This window comes from Oncorhynchus mykiss, chromosome 5 (assembly GCF_057628025.1).
Source record: "Oncorhynchus mykiss isolate SJ-2025 chromosome 5, ASM5762802v1, whole genome shotgun sequence".
NCBI classification, from domain to species: Eukaryota; Metazoa; Chordata; class Actinopteri; order Salmoniformes; family Salmonidae; genus Oncorhynchus; species Oncorhynchus mykiss.
In genome coordinates, this window is record NC_143026.1 from 39204589 (window position 1) to 39225823 (window position 21235).

The 21235-nt window shown below is 41.5% G+C and overlaps 2 protein-coding genes across 5 annotated transcripts in view; both read left to right on the top strand.

Annotated features, from left to right (window-relative positions):
- glis3 (GLIS family zinc finger 3) overlaps positions 1-11623 on the top strand; it is a 32085-nt gene extending 20462 nt beyond the window's left edge. Inside the window, exons 5-11 of the mRNA XM_021602768.3 lie at positions 1837-1998; positions 2452-2562; positions 3057-3198; positions 3384-3504; positions 9333-9502; positions 10350-10535; positions 10640-11623. Of these exons, the coding sequence (XP_021458443.3) occupies positions 1837-1998; positions 2452-2562; positions 3057-3198; positions 3384-3504; positions 9333-9502; positions 10350-10535; positions 10640-10764 (1017 nt within the window). The 3' untranslated portion in view covers positions 10765-11623. The remainder of the gene's footprint in view (positions 1-1836; positions 1999-2451; positions 2563-3056; positions 3199-3383; positions 3505-9332; positions 9503-10349; positions 10536-10639) is intronic.
- A 2242-nt stretch (positions 11624-13865) lies between these two features.
- The window catches only part of rfx3 (regulatory factor X, 3 (influences HLA class II expression)), a 57467-nt gene continuing 50097 nt past the window's right edge, over positions 13866-21235 (top strand). For 2 of the 4 annotated variants that reach the window (XM_090234784.1, XM_090234785.1), the window contains exon 1: positions 13866-14018. The gene's annotated coding sequence lies outside the window, so the exon portion shown is untranslated. The remainder of the gene's footprint in view (positions 14019-21235) is intronic. The other 2 variants (XM_021602769.3, XM_021602770.3) reach the window with 1 other exon arrangement.

Genomic DNA, 21235 nt, shown 5'->3' on the forward strand with positions numbered 1-21235 from the left:
TGAGCACTGATAGAATTATCAGGCATATCTGCCTCCCTCTCTCCCTCTTGAATTACTTAAGGCTTATAAAGTCTGACTCCCATTCCTTTTGACAATATGAACATATGGTTGCCATCAGAAGGAGTCATAATGGCCTTACTGGAATTGAGGGTCAAAGTTAGGCATAATGAGTTTTGGCATAATGGCCGTACTCTGCTGGGGGTTTTGCTCGGCAGGGTGTACAGTATGTTCGTGCCTGCTGTTTGCCAGCTTCCAGACAGAACAACATCGAGTGTAGTGGCTGTTGAGTAGGTAACACTTTGCCTATACAGTCTTGCAAGAAGAGAGTGGCAATGTTGATTCAGATAGAGTTCAGAGGAGAAATACAGTTGGAAGTTAGCATTATGTTATTACGCAAATCAAATGAATCAAAGGAGTGAATCAAAGGAATATGTCCCATAGCGATGCAGACGAATGTGATGAGTCAAAGGAACTGATTCATTTGTAGTTGGTCAGCTCAGACTGAGGGAGAGGTATAGCTATGCAAGGAATCCAGTCCTGGAGGGACAATAATAAAATGGGTCATGGTTCCATGACTTTACTCTGTGAAACTGAAGTAAGGACATTCCAAGCCCTTTGACTGTGGAGTGAGAGAGCAAAGTACTAGTCTTGACTTACAGTAGGAAACTGTGATGATTCACATGTCTTAAGGGTGAGGTCATTGCAGTGAGGTGGTAGTACTCAGGGGCGGACTGGGACCAGAAGTCGTCTCGGGCATTTCTAACACACTGGCCTATTTTTCTCCTTGAGGACCCCAGACACACCAGCCTATTTTATTTCTTGAGGCCCCACACACACCGGCCTATTTTATTTCTTGAAGCCCCCACACACACCGGCCTATTTTATTTCTTGAGGCCCCCACACACACCGGCCTATTTTATTTCTTGAGGCCCCCACACACCCCGGCCTATTTTATTTATTGAGGCCCCCACACACACCGGCCTATTTTATTTCTTGAGGCCCCCACACACACCGGCCTATTTTATTTCTTGAGGCCCCCACACACACCGGCCTATTTTATTTCTTGAGGCCACCATTATTAGCCAGATAATGATAATTTTGCAAAAACAAGTTTGACAGGCACAATAGGCTGAAAGTGGAAGGCCATCTGGCATTTGCCCGAAGTGACAGATGGCCAGTCTGCCACTGGTAGTACTGCACAAAGGAGAGCTGTTTAGTTCTGCTGACTTGGATCAGCTTCCATCCACTACTCTTGAATCCCATAGCTTGTGACAGCTAGTGTACCTGGGCAGGGAGCAAGCCCCTTTGACGAGGAACAAACCCCTCTTTACCTTAACCTCTCTACCAGTTGGTGGTTGCATGTTTCTACAATGAGTTCATCTGTCAACACATTTAGATCCTACACGACCCTTGAGACAAGACAGATTCTACAGACTGAAGTCTGTGTACACACAGATACTGACCCCTGCTGGACACATTGACCACCACACCTCTTATAGTGTTAACCAGTGGTAGTTTACATATCGAGAGCTTCTATCTGCATTGAAATTGGGTTATTGATATACCCTTGTTTTGTGCAATGTTCTCAAATCTATATACTACTCATGTTGTTGTTAAGTCCAAAAGAAAACAACATAAAAATTGCAGACACCTTTCAAACCAATTATCTCTGAGCATCCTATGTTTTGTAGATATAACTTTATAGTCTCAAGCTCTCCATATGCTGAATGTTTGGATGTTGTTTTGTGGATCCCTGATGTACAGTATAGGTTAATGATAGGGATATTAAGTGTACACTATCCCTCTTCTCCCTGTGCCCTTTGTGTGTTGTTGCAGTTTGAGGGCTGTCAGAAGGCTTTCTCTCGGCTGGAGAACCTGAAGATCCACCTGCGCAGCCACACTGGAGAGAAGCCTTATCAATGCCAGCACCCCGGCTGCCACAAAGCCTTCAGCAACTCCAGCGACCGAGCCAAGCATCAGCGCACCCACCTGGACACGGTGAGTTGAGTGGGATATCTCAGACAGACACACAGTAAACGCACGCATTGAGAATTGAGACACTGATCTCTTACTCTAAGTGTTCTTCCTTGTTCACTCTCTTGTGCTCTCTCATTCTCTGTTTTATTCTTCTTTTCTCTGTCGCTGCCTTGTTTTCCTCTCTCGAGCTGGACTTACCCACATGGCAGCTAGCTAGCATTTCCACCTTCAAGAAAGCTGTACACAAATGCTTCTGTGTAGACTTTTATCTAGACAGCATCTATGTGATGTGTATGCTTTTATTGACTATACGGAACCCAGGACTCCCTTGAAAACAGTGGCTGAGTGGACTATCCTGGCTAAATAAATCAAATCAAATCAAATGACATACATGCACACACTGCAAGTCGAAACTGGAAGCTGTTGGTTTTGTGACAATCCCAGTTGTGTGTGGCCGTGTGCGTGTTTATGCAGAAGCCGTACGCGTGTCAGATCCCTGGTTGTGTAAAGCGCTACACTGACCCCAGCTCCCTGCGCAAGCACGTCAAATCCCATTCATCCAAAGAGAGGCAGTTGAGGAAGAAGGTCAGTATGGAGCTGCCTGGACTCTACTCTTTACACTTGGAAATTCGCTCAATCCCCCTCAGCAATTTACACTTTGCAGTGAAAGGATCCCCTTGACTGTATCACAGTCTCAATGTCTTTTGAGACACCCGCTCTCTTTCACAGCCTCTTACTTTCCCCCACTTCTATTGTATCGCAAACACATCCACTTATACAGTACACTAACGCAGAGTGCCTCCACATATTGTTGTGTAAGTCTAGTTGATTTTCTTTGCTGCGCTGTAATGCTCAGACCATATTAAACTCCCTGTTGGGGATAATTATGCTCATTAATTATATCTTACAGTTAAGGTTACGTCACCATAGATACAATTTGCCGCAGGAGGTGGGCTGTTTCTATAAAAAAGTATTGTTTTTACGAATGCTCCCACATTCACTGTTTTTTTCATTAGCAAGTTAGTTTATTCTCTACTTGCATTTATACTGATCTCTGTATCTCTGTGATTGGTCTAAAGCTGAGGTTGTCCGTTGACATGAGCCAAGAGGCATTAACGGATTGCCTAACCATCCAACCCCTGAAACCCAGCCTCTCTCCTCTGGACATGATTGACAGAAGGTTGGGCCAATCCCCTAGCCCCTCCATAGATCACTACACAGGTACACATCATCCAGATGCTCTGACTGTGCCTTTATTTAGAGTTGGGTAGACCTATTCGGGTGTGAAATCCATAGTTTGATATGTACGTATATTCTTCTTAATTAGAGTCTCGGTGATGGGTTTATGTTGCGTGTAGCCTTGTCCAGTGTATCTATATCTCTATTTTGTTGTCTGTGTTTTATAGATTTGCTGTCCAGTGGCCAGTCAAGCCACTGTGTATCTCTATCCATCCCTGTCCCTCCAGCTGTTCCACAGGACCAACGCTCCTCAAACAGCTTACACCTGGCTCTGCAGGACAGTTACAGGTACTGCAGCCACACAGCAGAACAACTAGTGTTAGTCTTCTAATCTATTTGAGTTCACCACAGAAGTTTATTCAGCTTTGACTATGAGTTTTTTGTGTGTGTGTGTGTGTCATTGCCGGTTGCAAGTTTATATTCAAAGTGAATATTTGCATTTATGATAAACAATGGATATTCATACAAGGGTGTTTTACCTATGCTCAAATGATGAAAATTCATTAGCAGCTGTCACAATCTGGACCATGCTAAACTTCCCTGACTTCTGTCACTTAGTACTTGTTGCTGTGGTAGTGATGTGGGAATTGTTTTCTAAGACATTGGTGGTGAGAACATTTCCATTCGAAAACTTCACCGTGGTGATATGTGCACAGTGCGTGCTATACTGTAATTCTGTATTAAATGTTAAAATGTGCAGGAGACCTAGTCTTGATCTAAAAAAGTGGGTGCTATTTAAACATTTCATCATGCATAGTCATATTTAGTCACATATCTGTAACTAAGGCTACTCATCATAAATGCAGTAATCAATTTACAATAAACATATAGGATTAGAAGTCGAGCAAGGATTTCTATAACTGCGTTCAATGTTCCTTCCTTGAGACTTTGAGAATGCAGTCATGTTCCCAGAGCTTGTGTAACGGTTGAGGCATTTACATTGAATGTGTTTCGTAGTTATGACAAGTGCTGGCTCATGAAAGTTCTGAAAGTCATTACCTTAAGAACAGTCTTTCAGTCTCTCTCACTTCCTACTGGGTAATCAATTAACAGCGTTCTTGGAATTCTGCAGGTGAAAAAATGATACCTGTATATTGTGAAAGAACTTACTTAGTCCTGTTGAAAGCCACAGCCTCTTCATGATACTCTATTGATGGCTTTTGGCAGATACTTTTCTCGGTGTGTCTAAGACATTGACGGCGAGATATGTGTTTTAATGGCATCGCTGGTAGCATAATGTCTGGCTCTCTGACAATGTGTCAGACAATGATGAATAAATAGATGGTTATATTTCTCATCCATCCTGGTAAAGTGGTTTGGTTTTTTAAACGTGTTCACATCTACTTTCTGGGAAGAGAACCTGCTGCAGGCACAGTTGCATCTGTTGGGCAAGCGGCTTGGTATTTCTATTCATTTTGAGTTCCCGTTGGCAGAGTGACTGTAGCCATGACTGATTTAAATGCCTATCCCCTTTTCCTTCTTTTTTTTCTGATCTGAAACAAATAAGTACTTAAACGTCGGTTGTCATGGCTTCATGGCAGTAAGCTCATAGTTAGAATAATCTGATTAAAATAAAGCACCATTTTCTCCCCTTTTGAAAGACCCCAATGGGCTTTTTTGTGGCCCGCAGCACCTCAGCTGTGAAGAGAGCGGTTGGGAAGAGGTTTTACAGGTTGGGAATGGCCAGCAACACTGTTGCCTGGTCAGCCCACAAAAAAAAAACATTTCTTCATCCATGCACTTCAAAGGCGGTGAGAAGGAGTGTTTTCTGAAGTTTTGGGCAGCCAGATGCTCATGGCTTCTCAATGACACTGATTGATTGTCCTGGTAGCAGCGGTAGGCCGCAGCATTCACCACAGGATTCTGGGTACACAATCAGCCAATGAAAGCAGGCCTTGCTTTGCCTCATCAGTCTCTAGGGCCTGCATTAGTGGATGCTATAGCCACCATCTAGAGTGGCTCAGGAATTCAATAAGTGAATTATAAAATTGGAAAAATACCATTCAGAGGCTCTGGGAAGAGGATTGCTGTAATTACTTTTCTAGATGTTAAATCGATTGTAAAATCCCATTTGCTATTTTATTCACTGCCATTATGTGATTTCTTTATTTCCTCATTCAGCCTGTGCATTGTTATCCCCTTAATCAATTGCATTGTAAACACCTCAATTATTTTAATTATTACCCTGGTGCCAGCCAGCAAGAAAAATGAAAAAGGTTTACAGATACACCATAAAAGCACTCATTGTTTGGCTTTCCTTCTAAGGATGTTCTTCACAATATCCTCTTTCTTACTTTCTGATGCTTGGTATGAGAAAAGAAGGTTGCCATATTTAAGTAACCAGGCATTTTAGTCTGGGCAAACAGACTAAAACAAGTCATTAAGATTTCTCTCACGTATCTGTGCTTAGTTAACATGGGTTATTTAAAGTCTGAGAGGTGTGCTATGTTACTACCCCTCAGTGATGAGTTAGCGGCCTCTTTTAAACTTGTCAGATATCAGTGTCTTTTCACTGAAATAACTGTCTGTGGGGCAAGGGTGTAACTTTGTGTTGCTTATTTGGGGAGGGGTCCGACATCAAAAACAACAACTGTGAAATGGTTGTTCCTGGTGAATTTTGAAGTGAAATACATCCAAAATGTTCCTGATAATTTGGTCAATATATCCCAACCACAACATTTCTGTATTACTTTAAACTGTTGTTCTAACACTACATTTACACGAACAATTAGTGCTTTTTGAGGTCGGTTTGGTTTTGCTTCGATTATTAAAGAATAATCATGGTTTTCGATTCCAGTTTCGATTATTTATTTTTAGCAAATGCACCATGCATTATGTGGGTTGAATGCTGTAACAACACAGATTAAAACAATTAATATGAGTCCCATGATGGTAGTGAATGTTCATTACTGCTTATCACTTATTAACCATAGAGAGTTATTGATTCACATAACTTTACTTTTAATAAAATATTTTAAAGAAGTTTTCAGTTGTTGTGTATATTACATGTGTTTTATTTGATGACTTTATTATTTAATTCCAAGTCATCATCTCTATAGAACTGCTGGCTATGCTGTCTGACAAAATCACTATTTTAGTAGTTCTTCAAAGTAAATAAGGCATACTTTAATAACTTCTGAATTCCAACTATCAATCACTTAGATCATGTATTTTCAGGTAGAGATAACTCATGAAGCAACTGCGGTCTATCTCTCTCTCGATTGTGCATTCTTCTCTCTCTCTCTCTATCTCTATCTCCATGTCTGCCCCACACTTATCTAAACTAGCAGGCATAGAATAAACACACAGACCGGACCAGTAGGCGTGCAATGGATTATGGTCATTGTAGTTAAATGTTTTCTTCTCTAAACTATGTAGAATACTAAAACTCCCTACTACATCTCACAGTTCAGTCTTGAAGTGATTCATCTCTAAAGAAACTGTGCAATGTGCTTATTGAGCTCACGTGAAGAAAAAAAATGGAATTCAAATAATTGAACCGAAGTCAGTCAATTAGTTGTTTAAAAGCCGGAAAATAACTGAAATGTCTGTTAATCACTCAGCACTAGTTTACACATTACACAGGCAGCCCAATTCTGTCCAATCAGAACACCTCTTTTGCAAAACCCCTTTAAGTGTCATAACCTATTATGCTTATTTGTATACTTTTCACTATGCTTTTCACCCCCTCTAATTCTGTAGCCTACTAGAAACAAGATATTTTAAAGTTATAATATTACCAAAGTTGTCTTTGAACTCCCAAAAATGTGTCCAATATACCCATTAACAATATCACTCATTTTGATAAATATCACTCATGTGCATTACGTCATTTCACAATATAAACTTTCTCCAAAAACATCATTTTCTACATCATTCTTATTCGTGTTTATGAATTTACCATGTAAAATTTGACTACTATTTTATTTGTTCCAAGTTAGCTCACAAAGTTGAGGGTTTGTTAACCTTTCTAGGGCAGTGCACGAAATTAAAAAATATTTAGAAATATGTAACTTTCACACATTAACAAGTCCAATACAGCAAATGAAAGATAAACTTCTTGTTAATCTACCCATCGTGTCCGATTTAAAAAAATGCTTTACAGCGAAATCACAACATATGATTATTTTAGATCACCGTCAAGGAAAAAAAAAACACAGCCATTTTTCCAGCCAAAGATAAGAGTCACAAAAAGCAGAAATAGAAATACAATTAATCACTAACCTTTGATGATCTTCATCAGATGACACTCATAGGACATCATGTTACACAATACATGTATGTTTTGTAATAATGTGCATATTTATATCCAAGAATCTCAGTTTACATTGGCGTGTTACGTGCAGTAATGTTTTGATTCCAAAACATCCGGTGATTTTTCAGAAATACTCATAATAAACATTGACAAATGATACAATTGTTATTCACAGAATTAAAGGTAGACTTCTCCTTAATGCAACTGCTGTGTCAAATTTCAAAAAACCTTTACAGAAAAAGCATAATCTGAGAACGGCGCTCAGAGCCCAATCCAGCCAGAGAAATATCTGCCATTTTGGAGTCAACAGAAGTTAGAAATAACACTATAAATATTAACTTACCTTTGATGATCTTCATCAGAAGGCACTCCCAGGAATCCCAGTTCGACAATAAATGACTGATTTGTTCCATAAAGTCCATCATTTATGTCCAAATAGCCACTTGTTGTTAGCGTGTTTAGCCCAGTAATCTATCTTCATGAGGCGTGAGCACTTCGTCCAGACAAAAACTAGTTCCGTTACAGGTCATAGAAACGAGTTGCGCAGTGGTCTAAGGCACTGCATCTCAGTGCAGGAGGTGTCACTACAGTCCCTGGTTCAAATCCAGGTTGAATCCCATCCTGCTGTGATTGGGAGTCCCGTAGGGCCCAGCATCATCTGGGTTTGGCTGGGGTAGGCCGTCATTGTAAATAAGAATTTGTTCTTAACTGACTTGCCTAGTTAAATGAAGGTTGCAATTTTGAGACCATAAATGTCTCAAAAAATATAAATTGGAAAGCTGAGAGTGCTATTATATAATATCAGTACTTGTTGCATTTACAACTTGTCTAAGTCCTATCGTCAGCTGATTTCAGCCAGTGTATGGCTATGGATTGACTGAATTGTTTGAATGGAATGTTGGCATATTGGCAGTTAATTTGAGAAAATGTATAGACTCATTCCTCTAAAACGGTTTGGCTAGCTAGCTAACAAACCGCGTAGAAAAATTATTCAAAATCATTATTTTACACAATATCTTATCACTGCACTGGCATACCATGGTTGACCAACTCCATGACCAAAATGGCTGACATTTATCCAATAAGAAGGTTCATGTCCACTCCAGTATTCTGATTCCTAATTCTACTGGGCCGACCTCAAGGGGGCCCCCAACCTCAAGAAATCTAAATATATATATACATTTTGGGGGTTGGGTGCCCCCAAAGCCTGTGGGCCCCCCGGCTTGCATGGGCTGCGGGGGTTTGTGGTACGCCAGTGACCCCCCCACCCACTCCGTTGGTTGTGCATGTTGATCTGCCCTGTACGGAGCTCGCGTGTGGCCGGTTGCGCATTTTCCCAGTCTGCCCTGTACAGAGATTCAAACATGCATGGCTTGAGAGATGCGATTGCCGATCGAGTGTGTGTAGCTAGCTACTTAGTTAAAATATCAACAGTACTGCCACAGCAGCATAACAGTTGATTAACACTTGATTTAGCCAACATCATCGTCAATATTCGGTCTGGTTGGCTGATACGTGCAGCAGAGAGATACAGAAAGACACAGAGGTAAATCACAATCAGTAAAAGAAATCGAGCTAGCCAACTAGCAGATTAACATGAATCATCGACATCAATGATCAACTGATATCCCACTCTCTTTTCCCCATGTCAATTGTGTTTTTGGGAGGCACTGTAAATAGATTGCATAAGATTTGTGATGATGAGTGAGTGTGTTGTTGCATAAATAAATAAGCCTACTGCAGGGGCAGTGTCACAGTATCATGATGTTTTGCAGCAGGTGCGCAGATTAAATTCTATATGTCCATTTGTATCTTGAACAACCTGATATTATTTCATATACCAGTTTGTGAAACATTTCAGGTTTGCCAATAGGTCCCCCCACCACCTCAGCCCCGGGTCACACCAAAACCAACTGCCTGGTCCCTCCACTCCTCTTACCCACCACCATCCCACTGGCTTATCTCTAAAGACCAGCACAGCTCTGAGTCATCCCAGTCACACTCCTGTCGTAAAAACAGACCACCACCCAGGTAAATGACATCTACCAACTACAGGCACATCAACTATGTTCACTGCATTCACCTACTCGGTGCTAATGTACTAAATTGAAGATATCCTTCCCTGGAATGTCAAAAGGGACAGCAGATCGGGTCAGTAATGAGTCCCAGAGATCTGCATAGGATTACACCTGCACCTACAGGAGGGCGTAGCTTATTGACTGTGGAAATGTGCCTGCGGAAAGAAAACAATGGTACAATTCCACAGGGAAATTCCTGCTCTGAAATGAGAGTTACTGTTAGTTTTATTGTGTGAAAGTCTATTAAATAATTGTGTGGGTGGTTTGACATTCTGTTTTGACAGATACTCTCAGATATAGGATGATCATGGCTTAATGCAGTTTGTTGTGCAGCAGGTGGCTGATGTTTTTCTATTTCGGAAAGAAGAAGCAGCTTTACTCTCTAGATCATAGCTTAAAATAGACTGCACATTTTCCCCACTGGACTTGCCAGCAGTGCTTGATGTTGACAAGGTGTTCATGCTGTGCACCGTTTCTATTGTTTTCATAAGAACAATGCTTCAAACTACTCAAAAGTACAGTTCTGTAGTATCAGATGAGTAATAGGGCTTCCATAAGGTGCCATGGTGGTTGTAAGGGTTCATAGAACTACAATTGAGTATTCTACCTTTTATCTATACCAGATTTATTTGTGCATATGAATATCAAGATATGAAGCCAATGTGCTTGTGGGAAGAAGTAACAATGAATGAAGATAAAAAGTGGGAAACACCAGAGAAGGAAAACAGATTATTCAGTCTCCCCCTTCATCTATTCGTAAAATGTAAATAACTAGATGTACCTGTTATTGTCCTCCTCAGGTTTTAGTGGTCAGATCCAAATGGTGTACTCTCCGTCATACAACAATGATACACACAGATCCACCAAGCAGACCAACTCCTGTCACCTGATGCAAACCCCAGTGTTTGATGACAGCTTTGCTCCAACATTTACCACTCAGAATGGACTAGACATCTCCCAAAGAGCTCTGTCGTCTGGGCTCACAGGTAATGAAGAGACAAAGTACAATTACAGTACAGTACGGATCAACGTGCATTCATTTGCATCTATCGTATAACAATGACCCCTTGTGTGTGTGCTGCATCCACAGTATACGATCTGCAAGGTGCGTCACAGGATCTGCCGGCGCCAGTGATGTCAGAGGACGCTTATCTACATGTCAGCGGGGTGGACCGTTGCTCTAGCCAGCTCTCCTGTATCTACACTGAGGGTTGACGTCAGCAAATCTATCCACTTCTTAAGGCAGATGCTTTCTTTAATACTCCTACAACAACCCTATTGTTCTTCAGCTCCATGCGCACTGACATTGACCTGAGTGTGATGCCCCTATTGGGTGAGAACCTTAGACAAGAGGAGACATACAGTAGTTTTAATTAATTAAATGGTCAAAATGAACATATACATATCACATATTAACTGATATTATTCAATCGACATTGTTTTCATAATGGCAAGTCATATGGTCATATGTATCATAAAAACTATTCTGAGATCCTTACTTTTGAAGTCTGCAAGATGCTGTCTTCATTCAACTGAGTATCATCCACAAGAGGCTGCTGAGGGGTGAACGGCTCATAATAATGGCCGGGAAGGGAGCAAATGGAATGGCATCAAACACCTGGAAACCATGTGTTTGATGTATTTGTTGCCATCCCGCCAATTCCGATCCAGTCATTAACACAAGCCCGTTCTCCACAATTAAGGTGCCACCAACCTCCTGCGGTAACATCGGAAGTCTAAGCCCACAATAAAATATGCCTCCTAAAGATTGTGTTGTACTGAAAAAAATGACACTTCTGTGGGTGCCTATGGTCTTGAGCTTTGGAGGATTTTTTATGTTTACATTAGTTGAATGCATTTGTACTACAGTTGTATCGAAATATTGTCCCTCCTATTATGCAATTACTGTAGATACCATAAAAAGCACACAAAAGGCATGTTATTTTGTTTTTAAAACGTGTTAGTAGCATAGGAATTATACTGAACAAAAATATAAATACAACATGTAAACTGTTGGTCCCATGTTTCATGAGCTGAAATAAAAGATCAGAGAAATTTTCCATACGCACAAAAAGCTTATTTCTCTCAAATAAATGTTGTGCACAAATTTGTTTACATCCCTGTTAGTGAGCATTTCTCCTTTGCCAAGATAATCCATCCACCTGACTGGTGTGGCATATCAAGAAGCTGATTAAACAGCATGATCATTACACAGGTCTTCAATTGTCTACCATAAGCCGTCTCCAGCATCGTTTTAGAGCAGGGTTTCCCAAACTCGGTCCTTGGTGCCACCCCTGGGTGCACGGCAGCTCATTCAAATAACCAACTCATCATCAAGCTTTGATTATTTGAATCAGCTGTCTAGTGTTAGGGGCATTAAAAAAAGTGCACCCAGGGGGGGGCCCAGGACCGACTTTGGGAAACACTGGTTTTAGAAAATTTGGCCCTACGTCCAACCGGCCTCACAACCGCAAACCACATGTACCCACTCCGGCCCAGGACCTCCACATCCGGCTTCTTCACCTGCGGGATCGTCTGAGACCAGCCACCCGGAGAGCTGATGAAACTGGGTTTGCACAACCAAAGAATTCCTGCACAAACTGTCAGAAACCGTCTCAGGGAAGCCCATCTGCGTGCTCGTCATCCTCACCAGTGGACAAATGCTCACCTTCAATGGCCACTGGCATGCTGTAGAAGTGTGCTCTTCACGGATGAATCCCAGTTTCAACTCTACCCGGCAGGTGGCAAGGGTCGCAAGCATCTGTACACAATTCCTGTAAGCTGAAAATGAATCAACGTGAATCAACGTGTACGACAGTGTGTTCCAGTTCCCGGGAATATCCAGCAACTTCGCACAGCCATTGAAGAGGAGTGGGACAACCTTCCACAGGTCACAATCAACAGCCTGATCAACTCTATGCGAGGCAAATGGTGGTCACACCAGATACTGAATGGTTTTAGGATCCATGCTCAACCTTTTTTTTTTTTTTAAAGGTATCTGTGACCAACAGATGCATATCTGTATTCTCAGTCATGTGAAATCCATACTGTAGATTAGGGCCTAATTTATTTATTTCAAATTGACTGATTTCCTTATATGAACTGTAACTCAGTAAAATCTTTGAAATGGTTGCATGTTGCGTTTATATTTTTGTTCAGTGTAATTAATGTTCTTGGATAAATCAAAGTTCTTTTGTGAGAAATATATTAGAGGAATCTAACCTGAATTGTGTGTGTTTTTCTGCTTGTCAGATTAATTAAATGTTTTAATGACTGAGCCTAGAGAAAATTGAGGTGGCTGTACGAAGGCATGTCTGTACTATTGTACATCATTGTGTAAGAAGGGGAAAAAAGCTTGTAATTTATTATATTTAGTGGCGTAGGTAGATGATTATGAAACACTGACTGTTAATTTGGACCTAAACAATAGAAAATATCTAGAGTGTAAATTACATGTAATTAATGACAAAGTGATGTGTATTACAGAAGTAACCTTAGTTTACTTTTTTCCTAGCTGGCTCTGAAAATGCCCATTATTGATTGGATGGAATAAAGCAATTATTTGTACCTTTTAAAGGTTAAACTGAAACATTCGAATGGCATCGATGGACCATATTTAGAAATAAACTCCAAAAAGTCCCTCATAGTAATGTCTAATAGGTTCACTATCCGTATCTGTGAACTGTTAGGCTAATGAAATTATGTATAGCCTTTCACTAAAACACAAGATTTTACATGATCTGGCTGCAGCTTCAAGTTTAAATTGGCTTAAAAATGACAAATTCACTAATATCTCTGTGTTTATATGGTTTGTGTTGTCTGTGTCTGTGTCTGTGTGTGTGAGAGAGAGAGAAAGGGATGGATGGATGGTTGCCTCCTTTCTTTGTTATCTCAACCACTCTTTATCACCTATTGGTGCATGGTAGTCCCGCCTTGGGAAATAACCTGATTCAATGAACTAACGCGATTATTAATGTTGTTTGCCATGTTGTATTGTGCGCATAATGAAACATTCTGTGATATTTCTATTGCCATTTTTCATACATTTGAAGACTTATTGAACCAAGAATATTGTGATCAATCCACCCTAATGTGATGATGTTCTGAGTAAATGAAAGATGAAAGATTCACTAACGTTATATTGATGTTAATTCATTTTAATACCGTTTATAATACCAAGCAGTTTTTCTTTTATAATAATTGTTTTCTTCTTATCAGGAGCACATACATCCATTTATCAAATAAACCTTAATATGCATCCCTCCAACGCTCCCTCATCGCAGCTCCTCCTACAGAATATTCTGTTAGGTTGCGCCGGGTGAGTTTTATAGCAACTGTTGCCCAGTGAGGCAGCGCCATAGTCACCGTAGTCCTGGCGACTGTAACCCACCAACAACAACAACCTTTCGTTCCATCATTGCCACCTCCACCATCCTCACTTCATCCTCATCAACCAGTCCTCAGCCCAGGTTTGAATATACTTACTATTTCTAACAGCATCTGTTTTCTCGATTCTTCGCCAAAGCATTTTACTTTATGTATTAAATGTCTAGCTTGCTAGTTTTGTCATGAGCAAGTTAATGTCTGCCCTCCTTTATTAGCTACATTGTTAACGATAGTTAGCTGATCTGATGTTCAATTGTATTTCCTTCCAGTACTTGTTAACGTTGTTAACGTTAAGCACATTGCTTTCTTCTATCTGCGAAAGTAAACTGGCTACCTAATGAACCAGGCTGTTAACAGTACGTCAAAAAAAATATGTTTCTGTTAGTTAGCTATTCTACCCGAGTTTGCTGTGCTGTTCATCGGCTGTTCAATGACAGCTAACGCTCGATAGCTAGCGCGATAGCCACCGTAGATAGCGTGTGTTGGCTAAGTTAGCAACGCAACTAAACGTTAGCTAACGTTACAGAGCAGGTGTCTGATTTATGTGTCTCGTTCAATGACCGCTAACTTCCTGGTGTGATGTTGGTGGCTGTCAAGATACGAAACATTTTCAATAATATTATACAAGATATAACTACTTGCTTTGGCATTTTGAATAAATTCGAACTGGTACCACCTCATTCAGCAATTGCTAATTGAGGTTAGCAGTAGCTTCTCCCTTTTGTCTTGGCTAGCCAGCTAGTTTCCTTTGTGGCTAACGTTAGCTTTGCGAAGCAGGTGCCACAAAGGCTTCGTCAGCTAGCTAACGCTGTTAGCGAGAGCGGATAGCCACGCTAGCTACTTTAGCTAAACCTTCAATTTGTATTGATCTCAGGTCTCTTATCACAAACCTTTACCCTTTTAACCAGCTAGTTTCATAAATTATATCCCATCTAGCTACAGCTAGCTAGGTGGCCAGTTTGAAATGCCTATGGCACAGTGCATTAGCTAGCTAACATTTTTGAAGCTGATACAAAAAGTAAAATCAATAATAGCTGTCACGTTGACATTTAGCAACAGTTGCATGTGTGTCTCAGAGAGATATGTACGTTTGAGCAGGTAGAAGAGTGAAGTAGAGACTGTCATCTTAAAGACAGCACATAATAAATGCAGCAGTCATCTGGCTGTCATAGGGCAATTCCATGACCATGGTAACTGAATTAAGCCGAGACTTCCATCTTTTACTTTAAAATGTATGCCATCAAAAACCATTTCAAAGTTTAACAAATCAAACGACTCTATGCAGAAGGACTACTTTGGACAATTTACACAGAATCATATTTTTTTATGCAACCATATTTTCCTAAAAATAATTGGGTGTCCGTTATGACATGACACCTTGGGCTGTATTTAACGACCCTAACTCAATGGTAACTCTAAGCACTGGTGGTAGACCTATAGGTCCTGTGGTGTGTCAGACATATTTTAGCTATTTTCACAGGTGGAATTATGAGTGCAATAGCTGGTCATGGTGCGAAAGGACTGGGTTTTGATGAATAAACAAGTTGTGGGTGTGACAAGGGTTTGACCACTCACTCGCCAATCAACGCAACAGGTTCCATGGCTTAATACTGCAGGCATTTGTCTCAAGTTATGTAGGTTATTGACATTTGCATTGTGATAAACTCCAGTTCAGCTGGGTGCATGGAATATTCATATCCTGGTCCATTGTGGATTGAAACTGCAGTTTATTAAATAGCATAGGCTACAGTAACAAGTAATAGACACAGTAAAAATTAAAACAATCCAGTGTTTGCTCAATAGCCTATGTTTGGAGTGTTGCAGTCAACCTTGCTATATATAGGGAGTAGAAAATAACATGGCTATATACAGGGAGTACCAGTACCGAGTCGTTGTGCGGGGAGGTGTACGACGTATTTGAGGTAGTGGTAAAGTGACTACACAACAGGATAGATAATAGACAGTAGCAGCAGCGTATGTGGTGAGTGTGAAAGTTTGTGAGTGTGGGGCATCAGTGTGCATGTTGTGTGTGTGTGTGGGCATATGTAGTGTGTGTGTGTTGGGATGTAAGTACTGTACAGCCCAGCGTGTGTACAGTCCAGTGTGTGCGTAGTCGGTGCAAGAGAGTTAGTGCAAAAAAGAGTCAATGCAGGTAGTCCGGGTCGCCATTTGATTAGCTTTTTAGCAGTATTGTTTAGAAGTCTTATGGCTTGGGGGTGGAAGCTGTTTCAGGGTCCTGTTGGTTCCAGACTTGGGTGCATTGGTAAAGCTTGCTGTGCTGTAGCAGAGAACACTGTGGCTTGGGTGGCTGGAGTCGTTGACCATTTTTTGCGGCTACCTCTGACACCGCCTGGTATATAGGTCCTGGATGGCAGGGAGCATGGCCCCAGTGATGTACTGGGCCAAACACACTACCCTCTGTAGCACCTTGCAAACATCCTTTTGTCGGATGTCAAGCTGTTGCCAAAGCAAGAAGTGATGCAGCCAGTCAAGATGCTCTTGATGGTGCGGCTGTATAACTCTTTTAGTATCTGAGGGCATTTGGCATGGGCCCTCAGGAGCCCCCATGCTGTGGGTCAGCATGATGGATGTGTTGTTGCCTACCCTCACCACCTGCAGGCGGTCCGTCAGGAAGTCCAGGATCCAGTTGCAGAGGGAGGTGTTCAGTCCCAGGGACATTAGCTTAGGGATGAGCTTCGACTTCACTATGGTATTGAATGCTAAGCTGTAAACAATCAACAGCATTCTCATGTAGGTGTTCCTTTTGTCCAGGTGGGAAAGGGCAGTGTGGAGTGCAATAGAAAATGCATCATCTGTGTATCTGTTGGAGCGGTATGGGAATTGGAGTGGGTCCAAGGTGTCTGGGATGATAGTGTTGATGTGAGCCATGACCAGCCTTTCAAAGCATTTCATGGATACAGATGTGAGTGCTGCAGGATGATAGTATTTTAGACAGGTTACCTTGGCGTTCTTGGGCACAGGGACTATGGTAGACTGCTTGAAATATGTAGGTATCACAGACTGGGCCATGGAGAGGTTGAAATCCTGGGCTCGAACCAGCATCTGAAGTGTTGCAGTTCCTTAGACTGCTGCGCCAGTCGGGGGCCAAGTGAGCTGATGTTAGACAGGTAAATTGCCGAACCTGGCATTAGAGCTGTAAAATGCCAGTGCGCTCATTTTTAAAATCACGAAATTGCAAACTAACGTGTGTTTGACACTAGTGGGTCCTTAAAGCCAGCTTTAAAAAGTGGAGCCATTTGAGTTTGAAGAAATCTCTTTTGGTTATTGAACTACAGTAAGTGAAGTGTATTTACACCCAGTAACAGAATTACATTGTGGGTCCCTGATCTGTACTACACAGAAATGAATAATTATGGATATGCATTTCATTCTCTTCATGGTGATGTAACCTGAATATGTACACAAAGGTAGAAATATGCAACATCCTCCTTTGCATATACCTCATGGGTGTTATTCTACACACTGACTATTATTTTAATGAGCTCCACCCGAAACAAGACCACATTTGGTTGGTCTGGACCGGACCAAATCTGAAACATCATAGCTGTCTGTTTCACAAGTTTGGATATCACAGTACAATAGAGCACAGTAGAGTACTACAGCACATCAGAGTAGAGTATAGTTCAGTACATTATACTGTACTCTTCTTTAGTGTGGTCTACTGTACTAAACTCTGCTGTACTGAACTATACTCTACTTTTCTGTACTGTACTGTGCTGTTAAACTTGTGAAACATAGATGTCTATGATTGGTGACCAGACCAAATCAGAACCAGTCATGGTCCAGACCGGACCAAAAACGCCCGTGGACAGTGAAATCAAGGCCACGGCGGGCTGACCAAATTTCAACTACTTTTCAACATCCATGGACGTCCTGTGTCGGTCGGTGCTCAGTGGGTGGGGATGCTGGTTAGAGTAAATAGAGAGAGAGGGGACTCATGGGTAGGTAACATTGAGGGGTCTACATATAATACACAAATGGCCGAAGGAGCGCAGTGTTGCAATGTCGTTCTTTTGTCACAAAAAGGGGCAGCTCCGTCATTTAACCCATTTTTTTTCCTACCTGGAAATCGAGACCCGACTTATCATTCCTTGCAAAGACTGAGGGGCAGTATTGAGTGGGTTTTGCAATGGAAGTCGCAACCCTTTGTGTCAATCACATACTTTCCAGTATCCCTTCTGGTATAAACACAGAAGAGATCGATGTTCTGCTGCTTCGTTCTACTATTTGAAACCTTCCTTTTTTTGTGCTTTTTATTTCGAGATTTGCTAAGCGCAATTATTTCTATGTTTAGTTTGGAGGAGCGTCTGTGCGAGCTGGTGAGACAATACGAGAACGTTTACAACCCTTTGATGCGGTTGTATTCAGACAAGCAAGCAAAAGACAACAGCTGGAGGGAGATATCACGGAATTTGAACACCGGTACTGATATCAAAGAAACATGGAGAAAGATTCGGGACCGGTATGTTCGCAATCTGAAAAAGGTGAAGGAGATGAGTAGTGGGTGTCTGCCACTGGTGTCTGTCCTACCGATTGTCAGGCAACTAGATTGGCTTCGTGTTCACGTGAAGCATCATCAGACAGACACCAATATGTCAGATACGGTATGTACTCGTCACGCAGCCCAGTCCTTTTGTGCAGTCAGTGTGTGTGTTTGTGATCTTATGTTTAGCAGACCTTGTTAGAACATGTGAAATCAGCTCTTTTCTGAATGGGCAAAATTGTGAGTGTGGGAAATGTTCAGTGGCTGTGTTATCATACTGACTGACAGGGCTAGTTCAAACACCAGAAAACCTACAGAGGGGTGTGTGTGTGTTAATTAGATTGAGATGTTTATGAAATCATTTCTTTTGGGTAAACATTTCAACTCAAAGGAGTCCATGGAGATGGTTTAAGATTGCTTGCATTGTATTCACCATCTGCTTTTGTGGTGTTTTGGACAGTCCGGAGATGGAGCTGAGCCCTGAGGGGCCCCATCTACAGGTGGTTTATCGCCCCTTGATTCATCATCTCCCCGGCTAGCAAAGACCCGTGCTCTCTGCCCTGCAACTCCATCAACCTCCATCCCATCTCCCCGGGCCAGCTCCAATGACCGGAAGAGGAAGACCGCCTGGGATCCGCAGCAGTGTCCAGCAAAGGCTGTCTACGACGTCGTGGTACCAGGGATGGTGTCTATTCCTGCTGATCAACGTCTCTTGTTTGTCTCACTCCAAAAACGATTGTGCTTTAAAAAATATATATTATTCATACATTAGGGTGGTGGGTAATTTACTTTTTATTTTTTGCACGTTTTTTTATACTTATTTCCTCCATGTGTTACTGGTGTTTACTTTGTTTTTAAAAAGTTTTTATGTTGCACTATTTTCTTCATGTGGTAGTAAATACATATCTAAAAAAGGTCTGCAAATGTCTGGTTATTTGTACTTATACTGTACAAATATGTAAATGCAACATGAGTTACAGTTCACATAAGGAAATCAGTCAATTGAAATAAATGCAATAGGCCCTAATCTATGGATTTCACATGACTGGGCAGGGGTTCAGCCATGTGTGGGCCTGGGAGGGCATAGGCCACCCACTGGGGAGCCAGGCCTTGCCAATCAATAATTTTTTTCCCCACAAAAGGGCTTTATTACAGACAGAGATACTCCTCAGTTTCATCAGTTCTTAGGGTGGCTGGTCTCAGACGATCCCGCAGGTGAAGAAGCCGGATGTGGCGGTCCTGTGCTGGCGTGGTTGCATGTCGTCTGCAGTTGGGAGACTGGTTGGACTGCTAAATTCTCTAAAATGGTGTTGGAAGCAGCTTATGGTAGATAAATGAACATTCAATTCTCTGGCAACAGCTCTGGTGGACATTCCTGCAGTCAGCATGCCAATTGCCCGCACCCTCAACTTAAGACATCTGTTGCATTGTTGTGACAACTGCACATTTTAGTGGCCTTTTATTGTCCCCAGCACAAGGTGCACCTGTGTAACGATTATGCTGTTTAATCAGCTTCTTGATATGGCACACCTGTCAGGTGGATGGATTATCTTGGCAAAGGAGAGAATGCTCACTAACAGGGATGTAAACCAAATTTGAGAGAAATAAACTTTTTGTGCATATGGAACATTTCTGGGATCTTTTATTTCAGGTCATGAAACATGTACCAACACATTGCATCTTGGGTTTTATATTTTTGTATTACTGTTTTGAATCAGTAATCTTGTACTGCTTTGTACATGAGCTATGTAGATGAGGTTAGTGTCTTGGGGGGAAACCGATCGCTGCCCACACCTGCCCGCTCATCTAGTATCACTTCTCTGTACGGTTCTGACTTAGAATATGTGGACAACTACAAATACCTAGGTGTCTGGTTAGACTGTAAACTCTCCTTTCAGACTCGCATTAAGCATCTCCAATTCACCACCAGTCTACAGCTGGACACTCACCCACGTGCAAAAGCAGGAAGGTCTCCACTGAAAGGCCACTCACTACACATGACCATGTACAATCTTGTGTTATGTAGATTAAGTTAATGTCTCAAGGGTCTAGCCTGGGCAATTATTTTCCATGGAGGGCCACATTAGAATATATTTTTGCCATCGTGGGCCAGAATCATATTACAGGATTATACATGTGTATGACTGTGCTGACATATATCTACTGTATATCACGTCCAGATATGCTACTTATTCAATTTTTTTAACATGCACAGAAATAAACCACAATGTTCTCCTTTTGGTAGGTATTTTCATAATTTAACATGCAATGAACTACACAGAGCGAAAGTACACTGTGCATTCAGCACCACGGACAGAACTCTTGTTAATGGTTATGCACAAAAACACAGAGAGCTCAACATTTACATTTAAACTACTCAATCAGCGTGAGGAGTGAAGTCTCTGATGGGCATTGACTAGAGCAGTGAAATCAGTTATAGTTTCTGACGTCGCTATGCGTCGGAGGTGAGAATTAGTAAGAGATGATCTGTGCCTTGACTCGTTATATTTCATCACTGAAAATGTCTGTTCACATTCATAGGTTGACCCAAACATCTTCTGAGCATGACTCCTAATCTTTGGAAAGTTTTGTTCATCGAGAGATGTATAGAACCTTGTCAGTGACAATGTGATTGTTTTGAATAGTTCTCCAATCTTAAATGCAAGTAAAACTAAAATGAATGCTCTAAAACCGATCGCTGCCCACACCTGCCCGCTCATCTAGTATCACTACTCTGTACGGTTCTGACTTAGAATATGTGGACAACTACAAATACCTAGGTGTCTGGTTAGACTG